The sequence below is a fragment of the Littorina saxatilis genome, linkage group LG12, assembly GCF_037325665.1.
Source record: "Littorina saxatilis isolate snail1 linkage group LG12, US_GU_Lsax_2.0, whole genome shotgun sequence".
NCBI lineage: Eukaryota > Metazoa > Mollusca > Gastropoda > Littorinimorpha > Littorinidae > Littorina > Littorina saxatilis.
Window position 1 is genome coordinate 71,800,723 of NC_090256.1, and position 25,192 is coordinate 71,825,914.

Genomic DNA, 25,192 nt, shown 5'->3' on the forward strand with positions numbered 1-25,192 from the left:
GAAATGTGTTACTTTTTTCTCTTTGATTATGAATATGTGTGTGTGTGTGTGTGTGTGTGTGTGTGTGTGTGTGTGTGTGTGTGTGTGTGTGTGTGTGTGTGTGTGTGTGTGTGTGTGTGTGTGTGTGTGTGTGTATGTGTGTACTCGAAGCTACCAGTCCTTGATTCAGCATGAAATTGAGTTGCATTCTTCATGGTTTGAAGATAAACCATATCCAGTTCTTGATACAGTAAAACCTCCCACTAACGACCTTGAAAATGTCCAGAAAAATCGGGAGTTTGGGAGTTTGGGAGGTAATTTTTTTCACAGGAGTGGCAACTGTTGGGCAGTTACAATACAATACAAAACAATACAATACAATACAATACAATACAATAATCTTTATTCATCTCTAAAAGAGAAATTACAAGCTTGACTGTGTGTCTGTAAAATCAATCAATTAATCAATCAATCAACCATGCATGTAGTAACATTCACATCGCATATTCACATCATATCGTTACACGCAAACATTGTACCCACACACTTACTAAAATAAGCCTACAAATAGAAGCAATGCATTGCCTGTTTAAAAATTATATCACATTATCACCTTATCACACTTTAACCACATTATCTTCTCACATTTGTATCCTATAAGTCAATATAACTAACAACAGAGAAAAACAACTGGTAAAAGGATGTAAAGATTACGCCGTTGTCAGAGCGACAGCACCAGCACCTAGCGCCCCACCTGAGAGTTGAAGATGTGAATTGCAGATGGAATAAATGAGTTTCTGTAGCGTGTGGTTCTTGTGTATGGCTGTCTAAATCTTAAGCTTTTGTCTATTCGTCTGCTGTCAAGTTCAGGTCTGAGTGGGTGCGTGTCATCGGTCAAAATCTTCTGTAGCCTGTCAGTCAGTCGTCGTTCCTGCGTTGATGCAAAAGTGTCCTGCTTCCTCCCAACTACCCCATCTGCTTTCTTAATAAACTTCTCTAATCTATCCCTGTCCTGCTTGCTGATGCTGCCACTCCAACACACGGATCCAAAGTACAGCACACTATTGCAGGTTGAAGTATAAAACATCTGGAGAATCTCTTGTCTAACATTAAAAGATCTGAGTTTTCTCAAAAAGTACAGGCGGGAGTGGAGCTTCTTCACAATAGCATCAATATTGGGCTTCCATGTCAACTTATTATCTATGATTATTCCCAAATACTTATACTGCTCTACTTTCTCTACAACCTCCCCCTTAATCACTATATCCCCATGTACATGTTCCTTCCTCCTATTGTCCATAATCATTTCCTTGGTCTTGCCTACATTAAGTTCTAAATAATTATCATCACACCAACCAACAAACTTATCTACCTCCCGCCTGTAGTCAGAGTCGTCATCGTCAGTCATTAGTCCAACCAGTCCAGTGTCATCGGCAAACTTTGCCATGGGGCATGAGTCGCCAGAAGTACTAAAATCAGCTGTATACAAAGAAAAAAGAAAGAACTGTGCCCTGTGGGGCGCCTGTGTTCGTGCACACAGTGTCAGACACTAGGTTATCTCCCATTTTCACAAACTGAGGCCTCTTCGTCAAAATATAGTCCATGATCCAGAGAATGGTGGAAGCTGGAACATTCATCTTACAAAGCTTGTCTGCCATTCAGTCTTGAAAGTTGTGTCCGTTATCTTATTTTTGCTCCCATTTGATGTGCATATGGATAAACATGATGTACGTGCATACACCAGCGCACACACGGGCAGACATAAAACACACACACACACACTCACACTCATACACAAACAAACACACACACAAACACACACACACACACACACACACACTCACACTCATACACAAACAAACACACACACAAATATACATATGCAGACATCAAAGGAATCCGTCCCATAGGTAAAACTTACTCATTGGCAAGTATGGGCCATTGACCCGAGGTCTCAGTTGGTGAGCACACACTCACAGAATACGTACACATCAAATCATTATTGAGTTGTCGTTCTAACTGCCCCTTCCCAACCCCTCCCATCCCCTTTCTCTCTCTCTCCCCCCCCCCCCCCCCCCTCCTAGTCCGTGAAGATGACAGCCGTGGGCAACTTGACTTGCACGCACTACTGACTACAGACTACCACCCCTGACTCGAGTCTTGCGTGACTAATAGCGTGCGTGTTCCGCGTGTGCTGTGTAATTACTAACTTTGACACTCACTGGTTAAAAGGTCAAAGTCGTTATTGACCCTAAGTTGGTAGGTCGGTCGTCGGAAAAAGGAGGGCGCCGTTCTTGGGAGAGGTCGTTACGGGAGGTTCCACTGTACAATACAAATAAAACAACAAGTCGCGTAAGGCGAAATAACAACATTTAGTGAAGCTGTCGAACTCACAGAATGAAACTGAACGCACTGCTTTTTTCACCAAGGCCACATACTCGTAGTTTCGTCAGTCCACCGCTCGTGGCAAAGGCAGTGAAATCGACAAGCCACAGTGCGGTAGTGGTCGCGCTGAGCAGGATAAGACGCTTTTCTGTATGTCTATTCTTTTTAGCTTACTGAGTTTGTTTTTAATACAAACATATCATATCTATATGTTTTTGGAATCAGGGACCGACAAGGAATAAGATCAAATTGTTTTTAAATCGATTTCGGAAAATTAATTTTAATAATAATTTTCATATTCTTATTTTTCAGAGCTTGTTTGTAATCCAAATATAACATATGTATATGTTTTTGGAATCAGAAAATGACGAAGAATAAGATAAGTTTGTTTTTGGATCGTTTAATACAAAAATAATTTTAATTACAAGTTTCCGATTTTTAATGACCAAACTCATTCATTAGTTTTTAAGCCACCAAGCTGAAATGCAATACCAAAGTTCGGCCTTCGTCGAAGATTGCTTGGCCAAAATTTCAATCAATTTGATTGAAAAATGAGGGTGTGACAGTGCCGCCTCAACTTTTACAAAAAGCCGGATATGACATCATCAAAGGTATTTATCGAAAATATGAAAAAAACCTCCGGGGATATCATTCCCAGGAACTCTCATGTCAAATTTCATAAAGATCGGTCCAGTAGTTTAGTCTGAATCGCTCTACACACACACATGCACAGACAGACAGACAGACAGACAGACACACACACACACACAGACACACACACCACAACCCTCGTCTCGATTCCCCCTCTATGTTAAAACATTCAGTCAAAACTTGACTAAATGTAAAAACACCACCATGACAACAACAACAGCTAAAAGCAAGCAAGTAAAACATTGACGACAAACGAAAAACTGACAATAATATCAACGTAGTGGTTCGGATACCGACAAACTCGTCGGTTCTCGAGCCTGGGGGTTCCGTAACCGACTCGTCGGTTTGCGAGCCTGGGGGTTCCGTGACCGACTCGTCAGTTCTTGGGCCTGGGGGATCCGTGACCGACTCGTCAGTTCTTGAGCCTGGGGGTTCCTTGACCGACTAGTCAGTTCTCGGGCCTGGGGGCTCCGTGACCGACTTGTCGGTTCTCCAGTCAATCACTCTGGGCATCCAGTTATGTTGATAATTTCCTCTTACTTGAATGTACATTTAAAGCAATCCGCCTCTGGAATAATATCCCCCAAGAGGCTGTGAGCGCAGACACCACCCAGGCCTTCAGAATTATCGTTGAGGCCTGGCTCCGAGGCGCAAGCCCATAGGCACCCCCTGTCTAAATCCACGCCCTGTTTGCCCCCCCCCCCCCTCCCCTCCGCACTACTGAGATTCCCCCCTCTCCATCCCCACCTCCCCTCCGTACTAGATCCCCCCCCCCCCCCTCTCCAAGACCCATACTCCCTCTCAATCCCTCTACCGCTTTTGCTCCATATTGTTCGTCCTGTTTGTATTGTTTTCGTCGGGGCGGCCCGGTTGCTGTGCTAGGTAGCACTGGGTGGTAGGCTAGCCCCTCAGCACAGGGCCTGAAATTGGGCGCCAAGGCAAATTTCGTAAAGCAAGCTTGCCTACCAACCCACTCATGTTTTTATTTCCATAGGTACACTATCCACTTTATCTTTCACTCTAGGGAAATTATGCGCACCATAGACCTGGCGCGCCAACCAAATGAGGGTAGTTACCCTGTACTGGGATTTCCTTAAGAATTTAAGAAGAAGAAGAAGCAGTTTTTCCTTAAATTATACTCTCCCTCACGTGTTCAAGCCAACATGCACTCCATCCACTTTCAAATACGTTCATTCTATATAGCTAACTGAGGTGCAATCCCATGTCACAGTTTTCAGATGACAAAAGCAGACGACATCTTTCTCAAGGGTCATAATTATTAATGGGAGTTGCCTCTCTTGCACACTTCCGTTCTGCGCACAGCGTCCCAGTAACAAGTATAAACATGGCGATCTTCACAGATAGCGCATAGACACTTAGAGGACTAATTTTGCAATCTTCGATTCAGGTATGATGCTTTCACGATAGATTTGAAGTAGTTCGATTTATTTTTTGATTTTTCAAGGAAAATCAGTATTCCTGAGCAGAGTTTTTCTAACAGTAGTTTGGGCCAGATCGTCTCGATCGTCCTAGTCAGCGTACTGTGAGGTCCTAGTGTCCTACTCCTAGATAAGGCTTCCAACCGGTTTACATGATAACAGTCATTTAAATGGAAATTTTTCGACTGTGATGGATGGCCTGGATGATTAGTAGCTGATGTTGTTGTGCTGAATATTTACCAGGGATCTAGGATCTAAGTTTTAACAGAATCACAATGAATAACCCTCCTGGCACTGAGTGGCAGTGCAAGACTGCAGTGGTTTGCAGGTTAAGTCTACCCTAGCTTTTAAAAAGAAGTGACGCGAAAGACTTCAGTTCAAATGCACAACGCCAGCCGGTTCGGATGTTTCTCATGTACTTAGTGTTATGTGGGGAAGGCACTGCATGGGTGCCTGATACTCATCTAAAAAGTGGCATGTAGAAGTACAGAGTTTGCTTCTGCAATCATTGTGTTCGTGTTGATGACGGCTTCATAAGACAAATCAGCGAATCTATCGTGAAGAAGACGTTTATGTACAAATCACCGAACCCAACCCATTTTTTGTGTGCATTTTTCTGAAGAATAAACTGCATGTGGTTAATTTCATCCGTTTAATGCTTGTCGAAACGAGCCATAAGGCTTTAGAATAAAAGATTTCACGCATTGCTTGGCCATCTGATCACAGATGAGGTCGCAGTTTGTAGGTTGAATCTATGAATCGGCCAGAGATAGATCTGCATTTCTGGTACGACCTTCCAGATTATCAACAGCGGGTTCATGGTCGGAATCAAGAGGTCAAATTTGCGTGGCTCCCAATCATTTCATAAAAGATTTCCATTTTCTTGTTTCTTCGGCTGCGCAAGTTATTTTGCCTAGGTCATGGTCGAACTTTAGGCCTACGGAGAAATATCGCTGGATATTTTCTCCCTAGATTAACAGAGACAAAGAAGGGAAGTCATGCTGTATAGTGGTTTACAGTCTCCACTTCCATAATACTGCAACAAAATGATTATTATATATGTATATTTTATTGTTTTCCTTTGGCCTTCTATGATTTTGTTTCCCTTTCTCACAAAAGTTAAACAATAATTACAGAATGGACGAAGTAGACAGTCCGGTGCGGTCTCGTCGTCCACGGGTAAAGAACTCTTTCCAGATGGAGATTGAATCCAAAATGAAAGAAAGACGGGCCAAAGGGCTGGTTGCCGACATCACTAGTGAGGAGAGTGAAGAAGACTCCATAGGTGGTGAGGATAACACTATCTCTGAATAGACGAATTCCAGAAATAACTCAATCGGGTTTGTATTGGTTGTAAAAGAGTGAGTACCCTTGCATTTGCGCGGACAAACATTGTCATGTGCTTCCTGTACACGTGTTAGAAACACGCCCTCTCGCTAGTGACTGGTCTAATGTCACATTGGGAAAGTTTCCTCATGTGACATTATTTCCCACATGACATTGTACAGGAAGCCCAGGGCAATGTTTGTGCAAATGCAAGGGTACTCACTCTTTCAGAACCCATGCAAGCTTTGACAGAGATGGTTCTGAAAATCGTCTATTGTTGCTGAGAGTTTAATTTGATTTCATTTGACATTCATATTAAGCTTGTGTGGATTATTGCTTGTCACTTGGTATTCAGTAATTTTAACAAGTGTTTTTTAAGAGGATAAATATATTCCAGAACCAAGTGGGTATGAAGGACATCTGAAGATGATGAATAATGTTTTTTAACGCCCTCACAGTTAAACCATTAGGGGCATGTTCCCGGGTGTTAATTACCCTGACTTCAGATGATTAAAAAAACACACCCCATAACTAAATCAATAAATCAAAAGGGGCCGTGGCAAGGGAATCTGAAGAGAATTTGAGGGTTGATTTGAAAGGGTTGACCAGTGTATGTGTATGCGTGCGTTCCTTATGAATGTGTTTGATGTCTGTTGCCAAAGTGATTGTATTTGTTGAACACCTTTCATGTACAGTTTTATTTTTAACTGGGATGATCTGCTTGGCTTGGAGCAACGTGAACAGCAAAGAAACGTTCCGTGTAGATTAGCTATAGATTCTTGACACTGCCTAAATAGTTACAACTCAGAGGTTTGACAGAGTCCCATTATCAGTTCTCTTCAGCTGAGCTTGTTCTGAAAACGGTAAGGAAGTCAACAATAATTTTACCTGCCGACCGGTCAACATAAGTCATGCCTGCATGCTTCTAACACAAAGTATTCATGTTGTTACTTTATCTTCACTGGTGTTTCAAAGTTTGTAGATAAGCCTTCAGTATTCACATTCAGTTTTGCATGAATTTCATCAACATATTTTTATCAGATATATCTCTCTATATATATATACGACTTGTGTGTGTCTGTTCGCGATGCACGGCCAAAGTTCTCGGTCGATCTTTTTCAAATTTGGAGACCGTATTCAGCTACACCCCGGACACAACCTCATCGATGAGATATTTCAACACGTGCTCTCAGCGCGCAGCGCTGAACCGATTTTGGTTTTTCTGTAGATCCACTATATCCATTCCCAGTAACTCTTCCTTATCTTCTCCAGTGTTTTGTTTTGCGCGTTTATCACCCTTCCTTCGTGTGGCGTCAATCCATATTCCCGTTACTACGTTACTATTTTTAGAAGGTCACTGCACGTTACTATTTTTAGATCTCCCTTCCTTCGTGTGGCGTCAATCCATATTCCTGTTACTACGTTACTATTTTAAGAAGGTCACTGCACGTTACTATTTTTAGATCTCCCTTCCTTCGTGCGCCGGCAAAGCCGGCGTACACCCGGCAAAGCCGGGTCCCAGTCGCAGCCTGGTATTCGGCTCTACTTCTTCCCGGTGAAGCCGGTACCCGGCGAAGCGGGTAATCATCTAGTATATATATATATGCAGTTTGTGACCATGAGGCACCAGCATCAACTTAAGTCATACCTGCATACTTTCAAACACAAATTATTAATGTTGTTGTTACTCTGTCTTTGTTAGAGTTTCAGGATGTATAGTTTTAATCATGGAGTATGATATGCACATTATGTACAGCATCAATTTCACAACAAGTGTCCTGTGTGATCACAGATATGCAGTTTGGTAGCACCATGAGGCACCAGAATCGACCTGCGTCTGCCACGCGGCGAGGAGACCACGCCACATCCAACCGACAGTTAGGGGATACGATGCGCACGCAGGACCTCGAGAAATTGCTTGGCAGAAAAACGCCCACCAGTTTTGACGATGAAGACGATGAGATTGCCAGCACGTTGAAGGGCAAGCCCTCGGCAGGGTTCGGCCTGTCGCAGAGGAAGACGCCGCCAGCCAAGGAGGGCTTGTTTGGACGCAAGACTCCTACAAGCCCCTTGGCTCAGGAGATGTCCAAGGAGGACATCATATTTGGACGCAAGACACCGACCCAGTCACAGCTGTAAGAAGCGACTTTGTCCCTTTTGGTTTGCATCTGGCTTGCTTTGCATTGCTTACAGTGGTTACTCCTCCCCCTTCAAGGCCTCCAATGATCTTAGAAATTGAGATCTTAATAGAGACAACGTCTTAAAATAGAGGTAAATTCACGGATGTTGAGAAGAGAAAGTATGAGAAACCAGGGTTCTACAAGGGGGAGATATCAGATGAACAAAATGTGATATAAACATGGGTAATTTTGACTTTCTGTTTTTGTTGGAAACGTATTGGTTTTTTTTAGCCTTAGATGTAAATTCGAGTGATTAATCTGCAAAGAAGAGACTACCTGAGATGTAGCATGAACACCATATTAAGCTGATAAGTGATGAATGTGATGTGTGTTGACGCCAGGCGAGGCAAGAGTCCTCAAGGGGGATCAGACCTGCCTAACCTGGGGGGGCAGCAGCCATGGCAACCACCCAGCTTCCGTAACGTTTCTCCCTCCGCTGACAGACATTCCCCAGGTTTGCTCACCTCCCATTTTTGTGTGTGTGTAAACATGGCAAAATGTCATTCTTATGACCAACAGCAGTTCTGCTCTAGGATTAAGACTTTGTGAAGTGAGGACTTGAAACGTGACTATGCTGGATAACTGTGAGTGTGACGTTTTGGAATTGAGAACATATGATTTAGAATATTTACACTTACTCTTACACTTACACCAGGGAAATAACCATCTGTTTTTCTCTGAAATATGAGAACACAGTTGTAGAGAGACCGCTGACATTGAAAAAGTCTGAGATATTAACATACGTCTGAGATATCAACATACGTTGAATACTTATGTGAAGCGTGTTGAACAACAGGCTCCCAAGGTCGCCGCACGCCTGGCCTGGAAGGACTGGACTCTATCTCGGAGAAAAAGGAACGGACTCCCAGACTGGGATACGACAAGCGAGGATCTCCAGGGTCAGTGTTGGATGAGCTTTTCTTCTTTCTGTTTTTTTTTCTTTTTCTGTTTGCCTCTTATTATTTCTGTAGAATTGATTATAAATAGCAAAAAAACTGTCCAGGTTTTCTTAACACGAAAGTTACTCGAGTAAGTAAGAGATAATGTGCAGAAATGATATGTCACTTAGCGTCAGCATAACATGTCACTTTGCATCAGCATAAAATGTCACTTTGTGTCAGCATAAAATTTCACTTTGCAAAATGTCACTTTGCATCAGCATAAAATGTCACTGCGTCAGCATAAAATGTCACTTTGCGTCAGCATAAAATGTCACTTTGCGTCAGCATAAAATGTCGCTTTGCATCAGCATAAAATGTCACTTTGAATCAGCATAAAATGTCACTTTGCATCAGCATAAAATGTTACTTTGCTTCAGCATAAAATGTCAGCTCACTTCTGTTGTAGAGGATGCTGATCATTTGTCTCAGTATCTGCTGCTGCAGTTACCGGGTAGTTGACAATCACTCTGTAGCACACTGATGATAAATGGTCACACAGCTCATTTGATATTCTTGAGCGTCAGGCGTCACGGGAAATGATTAAACTCCATGCATTCTCTAACAACAGGGTTAGTACCCAAGTGATTAAAGTAAACATGCACATGAGCTTGCCATGTTTCAGGCTGTCTGAAGAGTCTCCCCGCTCAGACAAACCCACCCCACGGGCCAGAGGGAAGCAGGCGGAGAAGGAACCAGCTCGACCCGCTCGCACCACGCCCACACTCGACCTCTTCGGCAAGTCACGCCGCGAGTCCAGCATGGAAATAGAGAAGGAACTCAAAACCATCGAAGACAAGGAGAAAGCGGAGGACCGGTTCCAGCGAAGACTGACCGGCAAAAAGACGCCTACTGACAGCAAGTCGCCTCATTTGGACAGAAAGTCGCCGGGTTTGGGCAGCAAGTCGCCAGGTCTAGACAGAAAGTCGCCGGGTTTGGACAGAAAGTCGCCGGGTTTGGATAGAAAGTCGCCGGGTTTGGACAGGAAGTCACCAGGATTTGACAGAAGGACGCCAACTGAGAAGAGAGATCTAGGAGGCAGAAAATCCCCAGGCCTTGGTCGAAATAAATCCCCAGGTGCCGCTGACCGCAAGGTGCTAGGGGATTATGACAGCAGGGCACGGAGAACACCCACAGGTGAGTCCGGCCTCTGCTGAAGTTTTGAATGTGAAATATGTCTCCTTGCCTTTGTTGCTACATGTACTACACACTACTCTGTATTGTGTACTCCTCCTTTGTTGCTACATGTACTACACACTACTCTGTATTGTGTACTCCTCCTTTGTTGCTACATGTACTACACACTAGTACTCTGTATTGTGTACTCCTCCTTTGTTGCTACATGTACTACACACTACTCTGTATTGTGTACTCCTCCTTTGTTGCTACATGTACTACACACTACTCTGTATTGTGTACTCCTCCTTTGTTGCTACATGTACTACACACTACTCTGTATTGTGTACTCCTCCTTTGTTGCTACATGTACTACACACTACTCTGTATTGTGTACTCCTCCTTTGTTGCTACATGTACTACACACTACTCTGTATTGTGTACTCCTCCTTTGTTGCTACATGTACTACACACTACTCTGTATTGTGTACTCCTCCTTTGTTGCTACATGTACTACACACTACTCTGTATTGTGTACTCCTCCTTTGTTGCTACATGTACTACACACTACTCTGTATTGTGTACTCCTCCTTTGTTGCTACATGTACTACACACTACTCTGTATTGTGTACTCCTCCTTTGTTGCTACATGTACTACACACTACTCTGTATTGTGTACTCCTCCTTTGTTGCTACATGTACTACACACTACTCTGTATTGTGTACTCCTCCTTTCCAACCCTTGCTCTCCGTCCTCAGTAAGTATGTCATGTGTCTCTTGTTCTTTCTCTATTCAGGTTTGTAAGGCCTAAAAAAAAAATAGGTGTGGTTACGGTAACCCGACCTACCCTATTTTTAGGGGCCGATCCTATAACTTTTTATTACATTTGTCGAAAAAAACCAAAAAACGAGTGCAAAAAACGCAATGAAAGCGAAAGCGCCCGAGTCGCACACTTATTTCCCTGTCAAGTAGGTTTAATTTGTACACATTAGAAAAAAAAGTAAAAAAAAAAAAAAAGTGATTGCCTACCTACCTACCCTATTTTTTTTGGCTATGTTACCGTAACCACACCTATTTTTTTTTTTGGCCTAATAGACGTTTTCCGGAGATAGGATTTACAAGCGTTTACAACACATCAGTTAGTCGCTGCGATCGTTTTTTTTTTATTTAACTGGTTGACCATGTGATTCCTGTTAGTTCGAGGGGGTGTTGAAAATCCTGACAATTATTTAAAAAAAATAGTATATTGAGGGAAACTTGTTGTATGATGTAGAGTTAAAGAAAAACTTCATTCTCTTACCATAAGCCGCCCATGACCAGGAAGGGGGGTTGCATCAGTGGTGATGCTGATGGTAATAATAACAACGATAATGATATCATGATGATGATGATGATGATGATGGTGGTGATGCTACAACGATAATGATATCATGATGATGATGATGATGATGATGATGATGGTGGTGATGCTGACGGCAATAATAACAACAATGATATGATGATGATGGTGATGCTGACGGCAATAATAACAACAACGACAATGATATGATGATGATGATGACCTTTGTTTTGTGTTCCTGATAATAATGATGATAATGATGACAGAGGTATAATGATGAAATTTGTTTTGTGTTCCCAACAGGGCGCAAGTCACCTGGCGAGGGGAGGCTGAGGGGAGACGACAAGCACGAGAAGCCAGAAGAGGGCACCTCCTCCCTCCTTGCCTTCCTGACAGGTGAGGCGGATGAGAAGCCGAAGCCCAAAGAAAGACAACCCAAACGCTCCAAGATACCCAAAGACGAACACAAGGAGATCTTCGACATCGGAGAGGTGCCCTATCAGCCTGCCCCTCGGCAGACCAGAAAGTTTGCAGACGACAGCTCCATCTGTGAAGACCTGAAAGAAGATCCCACTGTTTATTCAAGGGGGGTAACAGATGCTGGGGACGGGAAGAAACGGTGAGTTGTAACAAGTTCTGAATGCTGGTGGCGTTTGCTGTGTTTGAGCGTGTTTGTAAGTGTGTCTGTATCTTTCTGTCTCTCCGTCTGGAGTTTCAGTCTTTCTGTTCGTCTTGTCTGTCTGTCTGATCAACGGCCACTGTCATTTATTACACCCCCGGTATAGGGGTGTGTATAGGATTCACTCGATGTGTTTGTTTGTTTGGGTGTGTGTTTGTGTTCGCATATAGATCTCAAGAATGAACGGACCGATCGTCACCAAACTTGGTGAACAGGTTCTATACATTCCTGAGACGGTCCTTACAAAAATTGGGACCAGTCAAACACACGGTTAGGGAGTTATTGGTGGATTAAGATTCTACAAGGACTTATAAAGAAACATATTCATGGTCAAAGGGAAATAACCTTCTCAGTTGGTGGCAGTGAGAATGGGTGCAGTGAGAATGGTTATTTCCCTTTGACCAACGGGGGTGTTTTTCCTACCTCGAAGGAATTTCTTGTTTTTGTAAGGTTCAAGAAGATAGTTGTCGCAGTATTGTATTGATTGAAAATGTGTGTAAACTTCGTCTTTGTCCATCTGATTTATTGCATGTACTTTTGTTTGATTTTATGCATGCTGAGGTTTTCTTCTTGTCACCAAACTTTCACTGTATTGTGTGTCTGTGTTTTATTTTTTCTCTATAGCGGCATACAGCGCACTGAAAGGCAGTTGGCCGACGACATTATTGACAAGCTCGGTGAGGAACAAAAGCGCATCGATTTCAAACCTGTCAAAAAAGTCAGGTAAGTTGATCACTGTTGATGCCCATTCTGATAATCATCGGTCCACGCTCTCGCTCATGTCTCTCTGACAGGATGGATAATTACTACGCGGAGTAAAGGGAAAGAAGCGGAGCTAAAAGCCAAAATCTATCAAAACAAGAATACAGAGTTATTTCCCATTTGTTTTTCGCTAATATTTCTGAGAAAAGACGAAAGTGATTCCGATTCTTCCATCTCTTGACGAACAGATTCATCACTGAGAGACTCAACCATTTCACCAAGCTGTTCATTTTTTCCACCCAACTTTGCCTAAAACCGTATAATTATGGCTGAACTCAGTCTTTTCATTGTCACAAAGGACACATCTACTTTTAACCGGTGTACGCTAGTAGCCATTTTGTTATGATCACGTGACAAAGTTGATTATCACGTGACACTTTTGTCATACTTAGAGTTGTTTGCACAGTAAATACATCCGCAAAAGATAGCTCGCTTGAAACTGTCTTATATAACAATTCCTTTGTCATTTAAAATTTACACAACACCATGAAAAATCATTATCCTGAATCGGGAATCTGCTTATATCAATAACACATTACAAAAAGCTCTAAATATGTAAAAGAAAAAAAAAGAAAAAAATCGATTTCTTCTCCAGAGGGAGAAAACCAAGGCATCCTGTCAGGGATAACTGAGACCCGAAGGGAAGGAACTCATTTTACCTGAGTTCAGGATGTGTTGATGCTTTGATCTCAAAACCATGTTCACAGTTTGCCCTGCAATTCTGATTTATATTAACAGTGCTGATTTAAAATGCTGCAGTCCTCACACCATAATTGATGCAATTACAGGGAAATTACAACGTCTGAATGTTCACTTTTTTTCTCTCAAGCCTTTCGTGGAACTAAACGAGCGTAGAGAGAGAGACAAGGCATCTGTGACTGATGAAAGGGTCTCTCTGCTTTGTGACAAACTTTGAGAATACCAGAAGGAAAGACAGGGGGGAGGGAAACAGACAGACAGAGAGAACGAGACAGACAGTGAGAGAGAGAGGCAGAGAGAGAGAGACAGACAGAGAGAACGAGACAGACAGTGAGAGAGAGAGGCAGAGAGAGAGAGAGAGGCAGAGAGAGAGAGAATTTACTAACAAATGACCATAACATTCAGAGCACAATAACAGGAAAGTTTTGTTCATTAACCGATGTCACTAACATTTACAACAATCAGTACATATTGATAGTAGACCATCAAAACGGCAGTCTTGGGATAGAGATGAGGTGGTATTTTGAGAAATGAACAAAAAGGAAGATACAACAAAATAATTAAAAAAAGGATTTAAAAAAGAATGAAAAACGCCTTACATTGCCTCTTGACCTTTACCCTCCACAGACCGGTGTCGGCTCAAGCCAAGGTGCAGCACCGGCCCAAGCCTCGCTACGGAACGTTGCCGGGACAAACCAGCAAGGAAGCTACCATGCCCGAGTTCAACAGCACCATTGACATCCGTGAAGCTGTCTATGAGGATTGGTACCGCAAGCGTATGAAGTCAGCACGCGAGGAACAGAAGGAGAAACAGCGCAAGGAAGAGGAGGCAGCTTTGAAAAAGAAACAGGTTTGTGGGTGTTTTGCTGTGTGTGTGTGTGTGTGTGTGTGTGTGTGTGTGTGTGTGTGCGCGCATGTGTGTGTGTGTGTGTGTGTGTGTGTGTGAGTGTTTCGGTTTTTCTGTGTTTCTGTATGTGTGTTTCTCTGTATGTGTGTTTGTGTGTGTGTGTTTCTGTGTATGTGTGGCTGTGTGTTTCTGTGTATGTGTGGCTGTGTGTTTCTGTGTATGTGTGGCTGTGTGTTTCTGTGTATGTGTGGCTGTGTATGTGTGGCTGTGTGTTTGTGTTGGACGGTGTATGTGTGTGTGTGTTTCTCTGTATGTGTGTTTGTGTGTGTGTGTTTCTGTGTATGTGTGGCTGTGTGTTTGACTGTCTGCCCATCTTTGGCTACACTTTCTTCAGGGCATTTTTTGCTGGTTTATGAATATGGTATTGATAAGATGATTCTTTCTTTCTTTATTTGGTGTTTAACGTCGTTTTCAACCACGAAGGTTATATCGCGACGGTGATAAGATGATGGATGCTTACTTTTTATGAGATCCAAATGAGCAAGTGTGTTATTACAAGTGTGCATCTTCTCTACTAGCTGGCTCTGATTCACAGTTGTGTAGTCTGCACAAGAAGTTGGGTTGTAGTATATCATGATATTGCCTCCTGTTGCTATCAGAAGTCACTTCTGGCGGATCAGTTCTGCAGTGTTCTGACCTTGTTCATTATGTCGTCAGCCAACTGCCTTTCAGTGTTCTGTGTGCTGCTTAATTTATTTAGAGAAAAAAGAAACACAGACACACAATACAGTGAAAATATGGTGACAAGAAGAATTAAAACCTGAGCATACAGTACATATAATCAAACGAAAGTACCAGCAATAAATAAGATGGGGAAAGACAAAAACACATTTTCATCTAATACAATACTGCGACAACTACCTTATTGAAACTTACAAAAATAAATGACAGTGGCCGTTGATCATAAGAGCATTTTATGTAATGGTCATCACAGTGTAAAACCTCAGCTTAGAGTCTGTCAGCACAGTTCTGTCTTCAGACACTAACCTGTAGAGTTGTCTTCCCACAGGCGGAAGAGGAGAAGCGCAGTGAAGCCATGCTGTCCTACAAGGCCTGGGAGGAGAGTAAGAAGGAGGTGCTGAGCAAGGAGAAGGCTCGCCAGAAGAGGGAGGAGGAGAAGAAGAGAGAGAAAGAGCGACAAGACAGAGAGGACAAACGCACAGAGGCCGAAATAGTGAGTGATTGCTGGTGATACATGTTGCTTTGTGTTGCACAATGAGGCCGAAATAGTGAGTGATTGCTGGTGATACATGTTGCTTTGTGTTGCACAATGAGGCCGAAATAGTGAGTGATTGCTGGTGATACATGTTGCTTTGTGTTGCACAATGAGGCCGAAATAGTGAGTGATTGCTGGGGATACATGTTGCTTTGTGTTGCACAATGCGTTCCTAGCATAGTCCGGCGAGTGCTGCATATATAATTGTTGTAAATCGAAAAGTTGTCATTCTTTAAGAGCTGCTTTGCGGTGATGAACAGGTTAAACGTACTTGTTTGAGAGAGACATCCCCTGCAATGTACTGTCTTCTCATTGACGAATATTGGGTACGACATAACTTAAAGAAAGACTGCCGTGGCTTGGTGATTTACTCTCCACACACACACACACACAAAATACGACCCAAAACCAGAATGAAACAAACTAACAACCAACCAAGTTGGTTTCTTTTAACAAACAAAAAAAAAGTTTATGGTGAGCCAGTTGATAATACGTGTATGTAGTTCCTTATTAGCTTGTGATGTTTCGTTTCAGACGTTCAAGTCGTGGAAGGAAAAGAAGGACGTGGTCATCAAGTCCAAGGTGAAGGACGTTAAGATAAAGGAGAGAGAGAAGAAGGAGACAGAGGAAGAGGAGAAGAGAAGGAAGGAGAAAGAAAGCACCTCTGCTTTCAGGGGATGGTGAGCTCCTCTTTCATTGCGCATTCATTACAGTGGACTTCAAACCAAGGCGATACAAAAGAGGGAAAATGAGACCAACAGTGGCACTTGATATGTTTTTTGTAGTGCAACCCCAGATAGTTCTACAGCAGTCCCTCTCATGAACGGACACCCTTGGGCCATAGCAAAACTGTCCGTACATTGCAGGTGTCCGGTCACGGGAGGGGTGACCACACCACCCCCTCCCCCATACACTCACACAGAGACACACAAACAACAGGATTGAGTCTATGCTAATCACTTCTTGTGGCTACTAAACAATAACAATAAACTCCTAATACTTCTTTAAACGTTCTGTAAAAATGATTTGTATGAAAAGTGTTGAATAGAAGAGATAAAGTAAATCCTCAAGGCAGTGAACACACTCACCATGCACTGACATACGAAAGCAGCCACACAAACACAACACAGAGGAGCGTGTGCAGATGCTTTGCAAGAATAAGCTTGAAAACCAGTTTGAATAAATAGCAGCAGATAGAGCTGCATGTCATAATCATGTAATTTATTTTCTTCTTGTCTGGCTTTATTGACTGCATGCCGATCATGTGGCATGGCAGTGACTTTTCACTCTTCAGTCGGAAATACACTGTACATAACACAGCTCCCACTCTCCCTCACTAATGCCTACCCCAAGCCGTGACAACTGATGCTTGGAAATTGTGTGGAAGAGTACACCTCTCTATTTCTCTCCAATGCTCTTCCTGCTGACATGCAGTGACACCGGACACACCACAGAGTTTAGCCAGCTACCCCTCCACCCCCCCCCCCCCCCCCCCTCCCTCTCTCTCTCACTCCCCGCTCCAGCCATGTTCTGTTTTGGGCTGTGGCCAGAGAGCTGCACTGTTCACTCAGAGCAAAACCAGTTGACTGTGTCGTAACTTTTGACAAAGCAAGACAACTGAAGGGTTCACAGATTAGGCAACCGACTCACTGGTCAAGGCTGAGGGAAAACAAGAGTATCTTGTCAATGAAAGAGGTTACACACAGACACACAATGCTGAGAACTGTGGCCGGTTTTTCACTCCCTTTCGACTGTGGTTTCTGTTGTTTACGTCCAACAGACAAGAATAAAGAGCACAGTGCAGTTTCATGTTGGTATCTTCGCATGTACTCCACTCCTGACCAAAACTACCCCCCCTCCTGATGGGTACACGTGCACTCAAGTTATCAGTGACTGTCATCACGCCATTGCGGCCGTGATCTTTGTACCAAGAGCCGGACTGCTCTGTTATCGATTTTGTTGTGGTGAAAATTTGACGATGGTCTGTCCGTACATTGGAGGTATGACCTGCTGTTGGGACCAAAAATCAGTGTCCGCGTCCACGTTTTGCAGGTGTCCGTTTAAGGGGGGGCAAATATAGAAGGAAAACACTCCGTGCCGAGCAAATGTGTCCGTACATGTCAGGTGTCCGCTCACGCCGGGGGCCGTACATTGCAGGGACTGCTGTACTTCCATTGTCTGAAATCTCTGCTCTCAAAGGAATAAAAGAAACTAAAACAAGATAGGTTAATGTGGACATGACAAAACACAACATTGATAAGAACCTCCACCTAACGGGCCTTTAATGTGGACATGACAAAACACAACATTGACAAGAACCTTCACCTAACGGGCCTTTAATGTGGACATGACAAAACACAACATTGACAAGAACCTCCACCTAACGGGCCTTTAATGTGGACATGACAAAACACAACATTGACAAGAACCTCCACCTAACGGGCCTTTAATGTGGACATGACAAAACACAACATTGACAAGAACCTCCACCTAACGGGCCTTTCATGTGGACATGACAAAAGACAACTTTGACAAGAACCTCCACCTAACGGGCCTTTAATGTGGACATGACAAAACACAACATTGACAAGAACCTCCACCTAACGGGCCTTTAATGTGGACATGACAAAACACAACATTGACAAGAACCTCCACCTAACGGGCCTTTAATGTGGACATGACAAAACACAACATTGACAAGAACCTTCACCTAACGGGCCTTTAATGTGGACATGACAAAACACAACATTGACAAGAACCTCCACCTAACGGGCCTTTAATGTGGACATGACAAAACACAACATTGACAAGAACCTCCACCTAACGGGCCTTTAATGTGGACATGACAAAACACAACATTGACAAGAACCTCCACCTAACGGGCCTTTAATGTGGACATGACAAAACACAACATTGACAAGAACCTCCACCTAACGGGCCTTTAATGTGGACATGACAAAACACAACATTGACAAGAACCTCCACCTAACGGGCCTTTAACCTTCGCCGTAGGTCGTGAGTACTTTAGTAACAGTCCGGACTTTAATTGCGAATATCTCGAAAACTAGGTGGAATTCTGTAATGAGCTTTTGGAAATGCCTCAAACACCTAAAAATCTATTATCTCCTAAACCCGCATTAAAATTGATTGACAGGTAATTAAATAAACAAAGGTCAAACATCGACTATCTTCGCAGCACGTCGTGAGTACTTATGTAACCATACTTCTAACAGTGTAAGGGAGATAATTGTGGGTTCGATGTCAAAATAAAAGCTGAGTTATGATTCCTGTTTATTTCAGGTAAGAATTAACTTGGTGCGTAATTACACACGTAAAAGATAAATGTAAGTACAAAATCGGAAATATATTTAGTTTGATAATCTAATTCAATGAAAAGCCTGATTTCTGTATTTTGTTCTTTTTTTGTTTACCCGTGCATGTTTTTCCTTCTTTGAGAAGTATGGTTACATAAGTACTCACGACGTGCTGCAAAGAATGTTTTTAGCGACCTACGGCGAAGGTTAATGTAGACATGACAAAACACAACATTGACAAGAACCTCCACCTAACGGGCCTTTAATGTGGACATGACAAAACACAACATTGACAAGAACCTCCACCTAACGGGCCTTTAATGTGGACATGACAAAACACAACATTGACAAGAACCTCCACCTAACGGGCCTTTAATGTGGACATGACAAAACACAACATTGACAAGAACCTCCACCTAACGGGCCTTTAATGTGGACATGACAAAACACAACATTGACAAGAACCTCCACCTAACGGGCCTTTAATGTGGACATGACAAAACACAACATTGACAAGAACCTCCACCTAACGGGCCTTTAATGTGGACATGACAAAACACAACATTGACAAGAACCTCCACCTAACGGGCCTTTAATGTGGACATGACAAAACACAACATTGACAAGAACCTCCACCTAACGGGCCTTTAATGTGGACATGACAAAACACAACATTGACAAGAACCACCATTAATGTGGACATGACAAAACACAACATTGACAAGAACCTCCACCTAACGGGCCTTTCATGTGGACATGACAAAACACAACATTGACAAGAACCTCCACCTAACGGGCCTTTCATGTGGACAAACAAGAGCCACGACTGATACAAATATAGAATCAAACAACAAGAAAGGTAAGTTGTTGGAACGTTTGTTATTGACAAAACAATACATTACAGTCACAGATGTTTCGACCCAGCGGTCTTTCTCAGTGCACAGACAAATATTAATTAAACGAAAAAAGACTTAACTCGCATAAGGTGCTATCGTTTGGGGAGAAGACACAAGCAAATCTATTAAAAGATTTTATTTCATACAATATAGAAATGATGCTGTGGTTTATCTTAAAAAGTCCCAAAGATGTTCATACTTATACACAATCAAAAGAACAGGGCTACCAACAACGTGAGACCCCTGTGAGAAGAGGACATCTCCAAAGAAAGGAAACCCTCTGTTGTCTCAAAGTGTGTATCTTTAGGAAAATGAAGTTGACTCAAGTGACCACCTGCAGTGTTGGAACACCTTTGGCTGGGCCCAGGGTGTTTGTTCATTGGCTGGGCCCAGGGTGTTTGTTCATTGGCTGGGCCCAGGGTGTTTGTTCATTGGACACCTTTGGCTGGGCCCAGGGTGTTTGTTCATTGGCTGGGCCCAGGGTGTTTGTTCATTGGCTGGGCCCAGGGTGTTTGTTCATTGGCTGGGCCCAGGGTGTTTGTTCATTGGCTGGGCCCAGGGTGTTTGTTCATTGGCTGGGCCCAGGGTGTTTGTTCATTGGCTGGGCCCAGGGTGTTTGTTCATTGGACACCTTTGGCTGGGCCCAGGGTGTTTGTTCATTGGCTGGGCCCAGGGTGTTTGTTCATTGGACACCTTTGGCTGGGCCCAGGGTGTTTGTTCATTGGCTGGGCCCAGGGTGTTTGTTCATTGGCTGAGCCCAGGGTGTTTGTTCATTGGACACCTTTGGCTGGGCCCAGGGTGTTTGTTCATTGGCTGGGCCCAGGGTGTTTGTTCATTGGCTGGGCCCAGGGTGTTTGTTCATTGGCTGGGCCCAGGGTGTTTGTTCATTGGACACTTTGGCTGGGCCCAGGGTGTTTGTTCATTGGCTGGGCCCAGGGTGTTTGTTCATTGGCTGGGCCCAGGGTGTTTGTTCATTGGACACCTTTGGCTGGGCCCAGGGTGTTTTTTCATTGGCTGGGCCCAGGGTGTTTGTTCATTGGCTGGGCCCAGGGTGTTTTTTCATTGGCTGGGCCCAGGGTGTTTGTTCATTGGCTGGGCCCAGGGTGTTTGTTCATTGGCTGGGCCCAGGGTGTTTGTTCATTGGACACCTTTGGCTGGGCCCAGGGTGTTTGTTCATTGGCTGGGCCCAGGGTGTTTGTTCATTGGCTGGGCCCAGGGTGTTTGTTCATTGGCTGGGCCCAGGGTGTTTGTTCATTGGACACCTTTGGCTGGGCCCAGGGTGTTTGTTCATTGGCTGGGCCCAGGGTGTTTGTTCATTGGCTGGGCCCAGGGTGTTTGTTCATTGGACACCTTTGGCTGGGCCCAGGGTGTTTGTTCATTGGACACCTTTGGCTGGGCCCAGGGTGTTTGTTCATTGGCTGGGCCCAGGGTGTTTGTTCATCTGACACCTTTGGCTGGGCCCAGGGTGTTTGTTCATCGGACACCTTTGGCTGGGCCCAGGGTGTTTGTTCATTGGCTGGGCCCAGGGTGTTTGTTCATTGGCTGGGCCCAGGGTGTTTGTTCATTGGCTGAGCCCAGGGTGTTTGTTCATTGGACACCTTTGGCTGGGTCCAGGGTGTTTTTTCATTGGCTGGGCCCAGGGTGTTTGTTCATTGGCTGGGCCCAGGGTGTTTGTTCATTGGCTGGGCCCAGGGTGTTTGTTCATTGGCTGGGCCCAGGGTGTTTGTTCATTGGACACCTTTGGCTGGGCCCAGGGTGTTTGTTCATTGGCTGGGCCCAGGGTGTTTGTTCATTGGCTGGGCCCAGGGTGTTTGTTCATTGGCTGGGCCCAGGGTGTTTGTTCATTGGACACCTTTGGCTGGGCCCAGGGTGTTTGTTCATTGGCTGGGCCCAGGGTGTTTGTTCATTGGCTGGGCCCAGGGTGTTTGTTCATTGGCTGGGCCCAGGGTGTTTGTTCATTGGCTGGGCCCAGGGTGTTTGTTCATTGGCTGGGCCCAGGGTGTTTGTTTATTGGACACCTTTGGCTGGGCCCAGGGTCTTTGTTCATTGCATGTCATGTGCCATTGTTAAAGGTTTCCTTTTGGGTGGATGGTGGGAAATGATGTTGATAATGTGATAAATACAGGTTCCAAACTGCGCATTTGGGGGGGGTATTTGCAGAAAAGATAGTACAATCTGGACAGGTAGCTAAGATACTCAAAAACGGTCAAAACTGCTTTTGAGACAGCAGTGGCGGTTGTCCTTCGGGTCCGAAGAAGACTCTCTGAGACAGCAGTAAGACAGTGTCAACAGAACACACAGACACAGGCATACTCACACATGCACGCACAACACCCCCTGACCCCCTACACACACACACACAAAATGTGTGCTTCAGTGCCAAACTAACTCTCACTTGGCTCCTTGCCCATTGGTGCCCGTGCAGGAAGACGAAAAAGGACAGCGAGATCAAGCACAAGGTGAAGGACGTGAAGAAAGTGACGCAGGTAGAGGAGACTACCAAGATGGCCATCCAGCGCCAGAAGGAGGAGGAGGCCCAGCATCGCTACGACGAGTGGATGCACAACAAGGTGGGTAGCGTGTCAACAGGCTGACCATGCTTTATGGCTTCTTCTGGTGTGTCCAGATGTCCAGATGTCCAGATGATTTTAGGCGATGATTTTAGGCGGGTGAGGTGCCACTGTGCAGGAGTGTACCTTAATTTTTTTTCTCAGGATTTTGAACCGACCCTGACTAGCCCGGATTTCTTACAACCACCTTCCTGGCTCATACTAACATACGTCACACGAAAAAGACACATACCAAAGACATACATATATACTAATTATGCATACATTTTTCATACTTTTAACTACCACAAATACATAAGACATAATTATGAAAAACATATTGTATGATTTGTATGTTTTGATAATCAACCTTAGTTCAATAAATAGTTAAGAATGAAAGAAGCCAGTCGTAAAAATGTTAGTAACAGTGAATTCACGTAAGACAACAGACTCAAAATAGGGAAAACAATGACGATGGATCTTCTGTCCATGCGAAGGATGGGCCGGCAGCATGTTAGTTGTGTTGTCATGTGGCAGTGGAGGCAGATTGTGGAGGCCAGGCCTCTTCACCATCTGCTGCAATGAGTTACAGCTTCCCGCGCTGTAGCCGGCTTACATTGCTCTCTTCTGTATCAGAAAGTCAAAGAGAATACATGTTAATGCATATTAACTGAAAATAGATGAATAAGAACGATTTAAATATTGTTGTTCTCTCACACAGATATCTGATAGTTTCCTGTTTGCTCTGTTTTTAGGAGAAACAAGATCACCGCAAGAAGATCGAACAGCGACGCAAAAACATGACAGGCAGCGAAATGGATTTCCGCCCAGCATGGAGCCCGGCCAATCATACAGTTCCCTTCGGGCGATGACAGCTGTTGTTGTCTTTGTCAATTAATTTATCTCGCTGTTTGAAGGAATGTTGCTGTTGGTGAAGGTTTACTTTGATTGAAAAGATATGTTGACTGCTGTTACTGATAGTGTCAACAGACTTTGTCCAGTAATTTGAGGGCAAGGTTCATGGTATATATCAGGGAGATCAAATATAACAAAACTTCAGAAATGTACCTAATAAAATGGCGCTCAGCCTGCTCAAAGAGGTCCGTGCATTCCATGTAAATTAAACATTTTGTAGTTACCTGGAGGAAGTAGCAAAAGATTTATTACCGGTATTGGTTGATTTGAAGGTAGCTTTGATGAACATGGTCTCTGATAAGCAGACAGTGTTTCTGTTGTTGTTTTCAGCCCATTGTCTAGTGACACATTCACATTTTGAAGCTGAGTAGGTATTGCATGTATTTTGCAGTTGATTTGCTGTTGGTGTTTAACTAAATAAAGAAGTGTTTGCTATGAAAAGTGGACATAATTATTTGTATTGTCATGTGAAACAGAGTATATTGGTTAATGTGGTATTGTTTTTATAATGCCATGTTGTTTCATGAGTTCATTGGTACATGGTGTAGATATGTATTTTCATGTTGTGGGTCTGCCACCTGCATGCTTAAAAATGGGACGGATTTTAGGGGAGGTAATCAGGATTTTAACCAGAATGGGACTTGCCCAAATGTCGCAACAGAGTTGTTTCTCTTGGACCAAGTATTGCATCTGGTATGAGACCGTCAGTCGCAAGGGAACTAAGCTTAACATAAAATGTCTTACACCTGGGTAGACGAAGTGTGCGAAACTAACGTACACAGTGCTAAATGATGTTCTCTTTCTGACACGTTTCAAAACTTTGTTTATCTGTTGAAGTAACCCTGAACTGGACTTGTGTTGTGGAAAATGCATTATGGAACTTGCTTTGTAATAATACACTCCCCATGTTACCTAATTTTAGCCCCATTTTAAGACTCCTTCCTTTTAGATCTTGTAAGGTGGGTTCCACTGTACATGGTTATATTGTCAGTGAGTCTTTGTGGTGTGGTTATATTGTCAGTGAGTCTTTGTGATGTGGTTATATTGTCAGTGAGTCTTTGTGATGTGGTTATATTGTCAGTGAGTCTTTGTGATGTGGTTATATTGTCAGTGAGTCTTTGTGATGTGGTTATATTGTCAGTGAGTCTTTGTGATGTGGTTATATTGTCAGTGAGTCTTTGTGATGTGGTTATATTGTCAGTGAGTCTTTGTGATGTGGTTATATTGTCAGTGAGTCTTTGTGATGTGCATTTCTTGTTTGTGAGTCTTTGTGATGTGCATTTCTTGTTTGTGAGTCTTTGTGTTCTAACTTTGTTGTACGCTCAGAATCTGTGATAAATATAGTGGATTTGGTGTTTGGTTTTCTGAATGAGTAGAATGTTAGAAGTCTCTATCATATTACTGGTATCTTGATTTTGTCCATCCGTCCAACCGCAGCAGTGACATAATTGTTCAAGGACTGACTATATTATTTTTCAGTTTATTTTAATTCCTTGACAGTGAAGTCAAGCAAGTTATCATAATACTAGTAATTCTTTTTAGAAAGAAATTTATTTGTACATTTTTAGTATGATTGTGTAGTTGGATGTTGAATGTACAGGGTTTCATCTTTTGAACTCTGTGGTAATAAAACACTGTATGCTCTGGAGTTCCCTGCTATGAAAGGAGTGAGATAGGTGCGTGAGAATACATTTGCTTGGAGTTTAAGAATTCGGCTTTGTCGATTATTTTTCTTTTTCATTTGTTGCCTTTGTTTTCTTTTGTCTGTCAAGAGACGATTTTCGGAAATAACACGTTCAATGATGACAACAGAATGACGGGCGAAGTGGCGCAGTGGTAAGAGGGCCTCCTAATCGGGAGGTCGTGAGTTCGAATCCTGGTCGCTGCTGCCTGGTAGGTTA

The 25,192-nt window shown here is 43.4% G+C and overlaps 1 protein-coding gene across 1 annotated transcript; it reads left to right on the forward strand.

Moving 5' to 3' along the window:
• Positions 1-4,341: 4,341 nt before the first annotated feature.
• LOC138982719 (microtubule-associated protein 9-like) lies at positions 4,342-24,935 on the forward strand. The gene is made up of 13 exons (XM_070356044.1): positions 4,342-4,423; positions 5,591-5,742; positions 7,573-7,915; positions 8,302-8,414; positions 8,757-8,859; positions 9,524-10,035; positions 11,658-11,973; positions 12,658-12,756; positions 14,122-14,344; positions 15,411-15,575; positions 16,152-16,297; positions 22,253-22,397; positions 23,132-24,935. The coding sequence occupies exons 2-13, from the start codon at positions 5,592-5,594 to the stop codon at positions 23,246-23,248; spliced, it is 2,433 nt and encodes an 810-aa protein (XP_070212145.1). The 5' UTR covers positions 4,342-4,423; position 5,591; the 3' UTR covers positions 23,249-24,935.
• Positions 24,936-25,192: the final 257 nt, after the last annotated feature.